Raw genomic sequence first — 10,803 nt, 5'->3', positions numbered from 1 at the left:
TAAGTTCCCTGTGCAGGGGCAGGGGCAGGGGCAGTGCCGTGCTGGACACTGATACCAAACCAAGCCTGATTTGAACTGAGCTGGGCTGAACTGACCCGAACGGTGCTGAGCCCAGCTGAGCCCCGCTGAGTCCCGCTGAGCCGCGCTAAGCCGATCCAAACGGGACCGTGCTGAGCCGAGCTGAGCCAAACTGCGCCGCCCGCACCGAGCTGGATCGAGACGATTCCACCCGAACCAAGTCCGTTCTAGGCAGCACCGCGCCGAGCCGAGCGGGACCCAGCCCCGGGGGCCGAGCCGTGCCGAGGTGGGCGGGACGGGGCGGGGCGGAGCGGAGCGGGGTCCGGCCCTGCCTAGCTCGCTCAGCTCGGCTCGGCTCGGCTCAGCTCAGCTCAACATGCTGCAGGCGCTGGTGCGCAGCTCCCGGCTCTGCCCGGCCCAGCTCCGGGCGTCCTTCTCGGCCGCCTCCGCCTCCCCCATCCCGGCGCCCAACCCGCGCCCCGACATCGCCTGCAACAAGGTAGGGCCGCGCTGGTCCCGGCTCAGCCGGGCTGGGCCGCCGGCTCCGGGGCTCCCGTGTCCGCCTGTGGGGCTGGGACATCCCGCTGGAACGCTGGGAGCGCTGGAGCCCCCGGAGGTTTGGGCCCCAAGCCTTGTGCTGCGGGAAAAGCTCCCTGGGCGCCCCGTGGGGCTCAGGGCGTGTGTCCCGTCACCACCGGACTCTGTCCCCGTCCCCGGATGGGCTCAGCAAAAACTCTGGGCATGGGAATGAGGAGGGAGAGGTGCCTGGCTGGGTGCTGGTTATCTGCAGGGATCAGCCCCTTGTTCCAGGGCGAACGCTGTGGGATCACCTGTGCGGGGTGCTGGGAAGGCAGCATTCCTCTCCCAAGGAATTCCACTCCTTCCCGGTGGCCGTGGCCAGGCTGGTGGGGGCTGGCCGAGTGCTCGGCGTGTTCTGGGCGAGCACCACGGTCTGGGCACTCGCAGTCCTGCTGTGGACCTTGGGAAAACAAATTCACCCTTTGAAAAAAAAGAAAGAATTGGTGAAAAGCTGTTGTTGGCACCTGGTTCTGTTTCAGAACAGTGCATGGGAGCCTAAAATCAGTTAATCTGGGGAATGATAGAATCATTTAAGTTGGAAAAGACCCTTAGGACTGTAAGAAATGCTGTAAAAGCTCTAGTGCTCTGTACAAAATCAAGTAACTGTATGTCTGTGCCTAAAGCATTTTCCCACTGCTCAGTCTCCTGAGTTTCCCAGCATCCCTGCACACCTCCAGCCAGGCTTCCAGGTCTTGCAAGGTTTCCATAAGATGGGAACCGCTTCCAATTCTCGTGCTGTTTGCTGAGCTGTGAATTCTTTGATTAACTCGAGGCTGTGTCTTTTGTTGTGTGCTTTTAGGCTAAAATATCTCCTTCACATTGGTGCAGGTTTGGAGCCCACACAAGTCAAATTAAGCCCTTTTAATTAAAGCCTCCTCAGCTGCCATCAAACAAAGCTCCCCCAGATTTCGCCGGGCTCTGGCTCCAAGGCTTAGCTCTGCTCGGCTTTTCCTTTGCAGATTTTCATAAACAACGAATGGCACGATGCTGTCAGCAAGAAAACCTTCCCCACCATCAACCCAGCCACGGGGGAAGTCATCTGCCAGGTGGCTGAGGGCGATAAGGTGAGTGTGGTTTGGGTGAGATGGGTTTGTTCTCCGTGGGAGCAGGTCCAGGGGGGTTGCAGAGGAAGGCACCGCCTCCCCTCTCACCTGGGCAGCTCCACGAGGGCTCTGCATGCAAATACCTCATCAAGTGCTGCTTGTGTTCTTCCTTGACTGCTGCTCTCAACAGAACCTGCATTTGCCTTTCCCAGCACCAAGCCAGGACTGGGAAGGGCAGAGAGGAACAGATGTGGCGTGCAGGGGAGCCTGAGCTGGGAGGTTTGGGAGCAGTCCTGGGCAGAGGTTGCTGGGACGGGCAGGGATGAAGGCAGACACCTCTGTGGTGCTGTGGGTGCTGTGCTGGCAGTGTGACACAGTCACGGGGAGAGAGAGGACACAGAAGGTCAGGATTCACCTCACAGCCCCTTTCTGCTGCAGTGGGAGACTAATCCCAGCCCCAGGAAATTAAAAAATTAAAAAAAAAAGAACTGGTGGGGAATAGTCACGTAGTCATCCCCTGCTAAGACTTTGTGGCAGAGCTGAGGTGGTGTTTCCCAGCAATTTTGGGTTCTTCCTACAGTCTGCAAACTTGTTTGAGTTCCCCAAGGGAGAGGTGAGCGAGGGAAACCCTTTGTTGTTGCTTCTTCGTGGCAGCCTGGCTTGTCCTGGCGAGACCATTCCAGCAAGCCAGGACAGAGAACCAACCAGAAACCAATTAGTGCCCTGACAGGACAAAATCATGGATCAGACATCTCTGATCGAGGAAAAACTCCTCTAGACTGAATCCTGAAGAGTGTCAAAAGCACACTTCCAAAGGTTTTTCTATGCCTGGTTCTAGGATGCAAATATTAACCCAGCAGGTGACACTGCAGAAATAACTTGATGATGTTTGCACTGCCCGTAGCTGAACTAACAGAGTGTGAGTGAGGGTGGAGGTGGTGGCTGCACAGCTGTTGCACCCTCTGCTCCGCTACCAACCCTGTTCCCTCTTCCCCATGGATGCAGACCGGCTGGGAAAGCTGTGTGGGCTCCAGAGCAGTGTTTGTGCTGAGGCTGTGCTGCTGCAGCACTGCCCGGGCTGGTGGTCCCAGGGCAAACCAAGGGGCTGTGGCCCACGTGCTGATGGGTGTCTTGCAGTGGGGCAGCCGCCAAAGCTGCAGGTTCTCATCCCCAGAAAGCCTGGCACAAGCAACCACTTTGACTGGGGGTTGTTTTCTCCTGGAGAGTAGGTTTTGAGAGAGCAGAGAGAGAGAGAGTGTGGGCTGGTTATTCCTTTCTCACCCTCTCCCTGGCCTCCTCCGCAGGCAGATGTGGACAAGGCGGTGAAGGCAGCCAAGGCAGCGTTCCAGCTGGGCTCTCCTTGGAGGAGGATGGATGCTTCCCAGCGGGGGAAGCTGCTGCACCGCCTCGCCGACCTGATCGAGCGGGACCGGGCCTACCTGGCGGTGAGTGCTGTGCTCCCTGAGCCAGCTCTGCCCACGGGACTTGGTGTCCATCGGGTGTCCCAGGGACTTCACCCCCAGCTCAGCCTGGGGCAGGGCTGCAGAGGGCGGGGAGCTGCTTTTGGGAAGCTGGAAGCAAGACACCAACACGCAGGACAGATCCAGACTGCGAATTCCAAACCGAGTCAGACTGGACACTTGAGTTTCCCCTCACCCTGCGATGTCTTTCGCAGGCTCTGGAGACTCTGGACAACGGCAAACCCTACGCCATCTCCTACCTGGTGGATCTGGACATGGTGGTCAAGTGTCTCAGGTGGGTGTGAGGTGACAGCCACAGCTGGCCCGTGGTGGATAAACCTCTGCAGGGGCAGGACTGGGTTCCTCCCACTCGGGCGGGGGCTGTGGGACCTGGAGCTGACTGGTGGTCTCATCTGGCCCATGGCAGGGTGTCAGACACCTGGGGTTTACCTTCTGCTGTGATTCCTGTGGCTTTCCAAAGGATTTCTGTTAACTACACGTTTGTCTCACGCTATACACAGGTCTCACACTAATGGTGGGGATCTGTTACGGCACAGGAATGACAGAATTTATGTTGTGCAAAGTGCTGGCAAAAGGGGGAGACACAAATATTTGTATTTACTGGCCATCCTTAACACCACCTGTTTGGGAAATATTTGCATCGGGGTGTGTTTTAGGAAGTGACTGAAAATGGGAAGGAAGCAAATAGCTGGAGGAAGTTGCCCTTATTTTCTGTTGACAGGACACTTGTTATTTTGTAATGACTTGTTGTTCGAAATTCAGTGACCAAAACATTCTTGTCTCCAGATACTGTGCAGGCTGGTCGGATAAATTCCATGGGAAAACCATCCCCTTAGACGGAGACTTCTTCTGCTACACGAGACACGAGCCGGTGGGAGTTTGTGGCCAGATAATCCCAGTGAGTAAAATGTAACAGGAGTTGCTGCAGCGTTTCAAGGGTTCATTGTTACAAAGAAGTTCCCATCTGTTGCTGCCTCCTCCCTGTGGTGAACAAAGCTCTGCTTGCACCAGCTGAGAGGGCTCTTCCTGCACTCTGGGAGTTGATTTGGTGGGCTCTGAGTAACATTTACTTTGTATCTGCTGATAAAAAAACCCCAAAAACAAAACCAAAAAGGATTTAGCCCTCTTTATAGGAATTACCTGGCTCAGAACCACAATTAAGTTTAAACTACCGCCTAGAATCAACCCCAAAATTGGGTGTGATGAGGAAATAGAGCTCGAGGGCCAAAATCAGCTTTCTGTGTGTGCTGTTATTTTAGTAACAGGGTGGTTTGTCAACAACAAGCAGCAAACACATTTGTACAATGAGCTGTGGATTGGGTTACCTCTCCGTGGGAGCAGCCAGGCTCTGATTGTTTGTGTGCTGTATTTGCATCTTCTTCAAACTTGCATTGAGCAAGAGCTGCACAGAAACACCTCGTTGGTCTGCATGTGCTGCCTGCTCGTTACAAACCAGGCTCTGTTTCGAAATGCCCCAAAAGAGCATTTAATGGCTAAGGTAAAAATTATTCCCCAGAAATAAAGCTGGGGTTTTGCAGCTCACCCTTTGGAGTACAGTTTTCCTGCAGTGCTTGAAAGGGAGGCAAAGACTGAAGAGCAGCTCTGGGAAGATCCAGGACTGCTTCCACGGGTGCTGATTTGAGTGAAGCTCACTGGGTGCTTTGAAAAAATAAACAGAAACTTTCCAGCTCAGGCCAGCAAATCCCTCCTTGTTTTTCAGTGGAACTTCCCACTGTTGATGCAAGCCTGGAAACTGGGGCCTGCCCTGGCCACTGGCAACGTGGTGGTGATGAAGGTGGCAGAGCAAACCCCCCTGAGTGGCCTCTACGTGGCCAGTCTGATCAAAGAGGTGAGTGCCAAGGCCAGGCTTCCATCCCCTGCTGGAGAGAGGAGAGATCCAGCCACACTGGGATGGGACAGGAACAGGGAAGGGCTGTCTGCTCTGCAGAGAGGCTGGATTGTCTTGGGTCTCCTAGCATTGATTTAGCAAAAAACCCCACTCTTTTGTCCTTATAAATGTGGATGCAGAGGATGTAGATGTTGATTAGGGAAGGACTCTTTGAGGTTCAGTTAAATAATTAACTCCAGGGTGAATAGAAAGTGAATATATATATATATGTGTGTGTGTGTGTGTGTATAGAGATCCAAACTGTGCTTAGTGATGTGGGTGGGGAGAGGAGTTGTCCTGATCATTGCAAACTGAGCATTAAAACCCCAGACCAAATTTAATTTCCCGAAGTGAAAGTGAAGTGGAAATGCTCTGTTCCTGGTGTGAGGCTGACTGAGGGTCACTAACAGAGGAGTGGGGGTGAAATCCTTGGTTTGTAAGAGGAATAACATTGCTGTCTCCTGGGAATTGTCAGGCTGGATTCCCACCAGGAGTGGTGAACATCATCCCTGGCTATGGGCCCACGGCAGGGGCTGCCATCTCCTCCCACATGGACATTGATAAAGTGGCTTTCACTGGCTCCACAGAGGTAAGGGAGCACCTCAACCTTCCAGCCTTTGGGATACAGGGAATATCTCACTGCTGGAACACTGCTGCTGTATAAAACACTGGAGGTGTTTCGCCTTCTACATCTCATTTTAAGAACCCCAGCTGATTCCAGGGTGTGACACTTATTTTTGCGTGACATAAGACTCTTTTATTCTTATTTTGTTCTTTAGAATATTTCCCATTGTTTCCCTTAAGCTTCTTCTTCCTGGAGGTGAAACTGGGCAGCCTCCCAGCCCTGACAATGAGGGGATTATTACTGAAGTGCTGACTGAGGTGTAAACCCAGTGCCCTGCCAGGCTTTGCTGATGGAGGAGTTAATTCCAGCCCCTGCTCTGCTGTCCTGCAGGTTGGGCACCTGATCCAGAAAGCTGCAGCAGAGAGTAACCTGAAGAGGGTGACGCTGGAGCTTGGAGGGAAGAGCCCCAACATCGTCATGTCTGATGCAGACAGTGAGTCCCTGCTGTGTAAAGTTTGATCTGTGCCTCCTACCTTCGCTTTCTGCAGGCAGAGCTGGAGGGAAAAAGGAAAAGAAACCTCTGCTGTCCAGCCCTGACACCCCTGGGCTGGTCTCACCCAGAGTATCAGCACTGCTCCACTCCCACTTTTTTTCCCAGTGCTGTGAAGCTCAGTTATCAACAACCTGTTGTTTCAGTATCTTCCCCCAGTCCTTGCTCCATTTTTGGTTTAATTTCTTTCTCTTGGAGCACACCACTCTTCCCCACACTTAACAAGTCCTAGTTCCCTCCTGCCTTGCATACAGACTCATTTTCGGTCTTGATGAACCAACAAATGTGCTTTTATACGGCAGCAAGGAAGGAAATTCTTCTGGATCTTAAAAAAATTGGTCCTTAATACCTGATAAATTCAAATTAGGACCATGATCTGCCTCAGATTAGGTATTTTGGTCTAGTCTGGGCTGCCTTAATAGACCCTCACACGAATGAAATGTGTGTGTAACTTCTGCCACACCAAAGGGTGGAGAACGCTGCCAACTGACAGGGCTTTGTGCCCCCATCAGTCCCTGTGATAATTGTTCTGTAGAAGTCACCTCCTGACTCTGGTTGGGGTTTATTTGCTGATTTGTTTTCTCTCCTCTCCCCACTCCCAGTGGACTGGGCGGTGGATCAAGCCCACTTTGCCCTGTTCTTCAACCAAGGGCAGTGCTGCTGTGCCGGCTCCCGCACGTACGTGCAGGAGGACATTTACAACGAGTTCGTGGAGAGGAGTGTGGAGAAGGCCAAGGCCAGGGTGGTTGGAAACCCCTTCGACTTTAAAACCGAGCAGGGCCCTCAGGTAAGAGCAGGAAATGCCCTCAGCTGTTACCTCATGGAATAGTCCCAATCCTGAGCCACAGTGTGTCACTAGATTAGGGTGGAATTATCCTCCAGTCTCTTGATTAACCTCCTTTGAACTGTGCCCATGATCTCCTTGCTTGTGCAGGGGGGAAAAGTTAATTAACCACTTCATGGTCCCACAACCTCCACTTGAGGCTGGCATTTAAAAGCACTCCCTTTGAAGCTGGCTGGGCGCTCTGTGGAGATCGGGAACTGCTGGAGCGGGGCAGGTGGGAGCGGAATTCTCCTTCTCCCCCAGTGGAGGTAGAGCTGATGTGTGTCCCCGTGGCTCTTAGGTGGATGAGGAGCAGTTCAAGAAGATCCTGGGTTACATCAGCACTGGGAAGCGTGAAGGAGCCAAACTGCTGTGTGGTGGCAACCCCGCTGCCGACAGGGGCTACTTCATCCAGCCCACGGTCTTTGGGAACGTGCAGGACAACATGACCATTGCCAGGGAGGAGGTGAGTCCTGCAGCACCTCCCCGGCCCTCCCCTTCTCACTCATGGTCACTTTGCCCCCTCCCCATGGGTTTACAGGCACTGTTTCACATGAACTGTGAAACTCCTCCTAGAATTATCTGCCCTCATGTTTACGTCCTGGGGCCTGATGTTTGAATTTCATGTCCTGTGTGTGACTCCTGACACCCACACACGGCTCCCACATCACCCACACGACCCCAGGTTCCGAAGTCTTTGATGCTGTTGAGGTTTTTTTTTCATGTTTGGTTGGTTTGGGTTGGTTTTGTTTAGATGCTGAGAGCAGGAACACGTGTTTCTAGTCAAATGTAAGTATTGACACGAAGCAAATTGTCAGATCGGTAATGATTCCTGCTTTGGACTTCTCCAGAGGGAGATTGAATGTACCTGAGGCAACAGATGTGGAAGGAAAATAACCAGTAGTTCCTATTTCCCTCCGGAGGTGCCTGATTTTCCTCATTTGCCATGTAAAAGGCCTGGAGCTGTAGGATAAAAAGCAGGATGTGGGTGCTGTGCCCAGACCCAGAGAGACTGAGGCTGAGCCAGGAGGTGTCTGCTTCCCTCCCCTCACACCGAGATTTCCACCTGCTGTGTTTGGACGTTGCAGATCTTCGGGCCGGTCATGCAGATCCTGAAGTTCAGGACGATGGAGGAGGTCATCGAGAGGGCCAACGATTCCAAGTACGGGCTGGCGGCCGCCGTGTTCACCAGGGACCTGGACAAGGCCAACTACGTGTCCCAGAGCCTGCGGGCTGGCACGGTCTGGTGAGCTCCCTCTGCCCCCTCCCACAGCTCCTGGGAGCTTCCCTGGGTGCTGCCAGGGCTCTCTGGGCTCGTTCTGGGTCAGGTGTCCCTCCCTGGCATCCATTTCTACGTGTGCTTCGCTGGCTGCCGTGTCACGCTTCAGTTGGGATGGTGACTGCTGGTAACCTCTTGGGAGAGGTGGGATTGTCCAGCCTGGAGAGGAGAAGGCTCCAGGGAGACCTTAGAGCCCCTTCCAGTGCCTGAAGAGGCTCCGAGAGAGCTGGAGAGGGACTTTGGACGAGGGCTGGAGGGACAGGATAAGGGGGAATGGCTTCCCACTGCCAGAGGGCAGGGTTAGATGGGATATTGGGAAGAAATCCTTTCCCTGTGAGGGTGGTGATGGGCTGGGATGGAATTCCCAGAGAAGCTGTGGCTGCCCCATCCCTAGAAGTGTCCAAGGCCAGGTTGGATGGGGCTTGGAGCAGCCTGGGATGATGTAAGGTGTCCCTGCCCATGGCAGCGGGTGGATCTCGACGAGCTTTAAGGTCCATTCCTACCCAAAACATTCCATGATTCTATGATTTATATCAGGTTTCTGTGCTCCCACTGTGAATTAAGGAATGGGATGGGGGAGAAGGAATCCAGAGCTGCAGGCTGTGAGTGCCAGCAGGGATGGGATCACTGGGCAGAGGATGCAGAGGATGTTCTGCCCTGGCCCGAGCCTGTGCCACAGCCAGCACTGCAGCACCAGTGTCCTGCTCTAGCACGAGATTTTGGAGAGCCAGGACCTCACTGTCTGTCATTTTTTACTTTGTTTTAATTAGTACTGAGGGAACTTCTGGTACCTGAGCTCTGAGGGGGTGAGGGCAGCACTGGGACAGTGCGAGATGGGAACAGATTCCATGATGTGCTGGGTGATCAGGTTTCAGGATCAATTCCCTTGGCTGAAATTTTCCACTGGCAAATCCACAAATCCTGCAGAGAAACTCCTCCCTTCCTGTGCTGCAAACAGCTCAGCTGTCCCACGTGCTGCCAGAGGGCTGTTCCATGAAGAATCCCCGAGCTCTGGGTGTTTAACCCTGGCTTTCCATTCCAGGATCAACTGCTACAACGTGTTTGGTGCCCAGGCCCCCTTTGGGGGCTACAAGGCCTCTGGGAACGGGCGAGAGCTGGGGGAGTACGGGCTGGAGGCCTACGTGGAGGTGAAAAATGTGAGTATCCCTGTGCCAAGGCATTCCCAACCCTCTGCTGGAGCTGTGCCTGTCGGTGTGGGCTGGGCTGGGAGCTGCAATCCTTCCTTCTGCTGCTTGGAAGCAAATTGGGGCAGAACTGGGACCAGGCGTGGAGATTCCCCCTCTCCCTGAGCCTTCCCAGACCTGTCCTCTGGTTTTTTTCCTGCTGCCTCTCCAGTAATACCCCTGAACAGCCTCAAGAAAAAAAAAATCACTCGTGACTTTTCCTTCTTTTTTTTCATTTTTCCTTCTAGGTGACAATCAAAATTCCACAGAAAAACTCCTAAAGGAAAGCACAGCAGCCTCTCCAGGAATTTGGAAACACCTCTGCAGCTTCATGAGGCACAAAGCAGCCAAACCTCCTAACACACAAAATTTAGGTGCAAAAATAACGTAACTCCGCCTTGAGAGAGATTTTTTTTTTTTTTTAGAAGGTGTTTGAAGGAGCTTTTGTTAAAAAAGAAAAACAAACAAAAAACGTTACTTGGCTTTATCTTTTGAAAATACCAAATACAGCGAGTTGAGCACTAACACGAGATGGGTTATTTTGGGTACGTTTTGGGTACAATCACCCACACGAGATGGGTGTGATCTTTCCATCTGTATCTGATAGATATGCTTCCCCCCCACCAAGAAATCATTGAACTGCTTGTTTAGTCTAGGCAGGTTTATATAAAGTAACAGTTCTTTGTTGGCTTTATACCCTCACCCTATAGAACTAGAACCGTGTGTGAGCAGAGTGAGCTCGGTGTGGACCTGGGCAGGGAGTGAAATCTGTGGGGTGAAAGTGTTTTCTTGTTCCCTCCTGCTCTTTGTATCCACTCTTAATAAACATTCCTGTCTTGGTGCAGCCCCCTCGCCTTTGTTGGAGGTGTCTGTGCCTTTGTTGGAGGGGTTTGTGCCAGTGTCGGAGGGGTTTGTGCCTTTGTTGGAGGTGTCTGTGCCATTGTTGGAGGGGTTTGTGCCATTGTTGGAGGGGTTTGTGCCAGTGTCGGAGGGGTTTGTGCCAGTGTCGGAGGGGTTTGTGCCAGTGTCGGAGGGGTTTGTGCCTTTGTTGGAGGTGTCTGTGCCTTTGTCGGGGGTGTCTGTGCCTGTGTTGGAGGTTTCTGCCTTTGTTGATGTTCGTGAGGGCTTTCACAGAGGCGGCTACCGCTCGAGATCTCGCGAGACTTCGCTGCGCCCGGGCTCCTCAGACTGGCAGGTGCGCCGAGATCTCGCGAGACTCGGCGCCGCTCGGCCCCTCACGCATCGGGGAGCCTCCATTCCCCTCGCAGCGGCGGCGCCCCGAGATCTCGCGAGACTTCACGCTGCCCGACAACCTCAGACTGGCGGGCAAGCTGAAATCTCGCGATATCTCTCGTCGCGCGGCCCGTCGGAACCCGGCGAGCGGCTTCTGCCC

At 53.5% G+C, this 10,803-nt stretch overlaps 1 protein-coding gene across 1 annotated transcript; it reads left to right on the top strand.

The window, feature by feature from the left end:
• The first annotated feature begins 336 nt into the window (after positions 1-336).
• ALDH2 (aldehyde dehydrogenase 2 family member) lies at positions 337-10,254 on the top strand. Its single transcript, XM_050318652.1, has 13 exons — positions 337-517; positions 1,557-1,661; positions 2,945-3,085; positions 3,316-3,395; positions 3,908-4,019; positions 4,842-4,970; positions 5,485-5,598; positions 5,965-6,067; positions 6,727-6,911; positions 7,249-7,413; positions 8,036-8,193; positions 9,269-9,383; positions 9,659-10,254. The coding sequence occupies exons 1-13, from the start codon at positions 395-397 to the stop codon at positions 9,689-9,691; spliced, it is 1,563 nt and encodes a 520-aa protein (XP_050174609.1). The 5' UTR covers positions 337-394; the 3' UTR covers positions 9,692-10,254.
• Positions 10,255-10,803: the final 549 nt, after the last annotated feature.

The sequence above is a fragment of the Myiozetetes cayanensis genome, unplaced genomic scaffold, assembly GCF_022539395.1.
Source record: "Myiozetetes cayanensis isolate MyiCay16 unplaced genomic scaffold, myiCay2020 scf21, whole genome shotgun sequence".
Lineage (NCBI taxonomy): Eukaryota > Metazoa > Chordata > Aves > Passeriformes > Tyrannidae > Myiozetetes > Myiozetetes cayanensis.
The sequence above is the reverse complement of the archived record's forward strand: the minus strand, read 5'-3'. Positions and strand labels throughout refer to the sequence as shown.

Excerpts from the sequence above, each read along its gene's own strand:
- ALDH2 (XM_050318652.1), top strand. The coding sequence starts at position 395 with ATGCTGCAGGCGCTGGTGCGCAGCTCCCGGCTCTGCCCGGCCCAGCTC. Across the intron at positions 4,971-5,484 it reads TGGCCAGTCTGATCAAAGAG|GCTGGATTCCCACCAGGAGT; the intron begins GTGAGTGCCAAG and ends GGGAATTGTCAG. Across the intron at positions 8,194-9,268 it reads CTGCGGGCTGGCACGGTCTG|GATCAACTGCTACAACGTGT; the intron begins GTGAGCTCCCTC and ends TTTCCATTCCAG.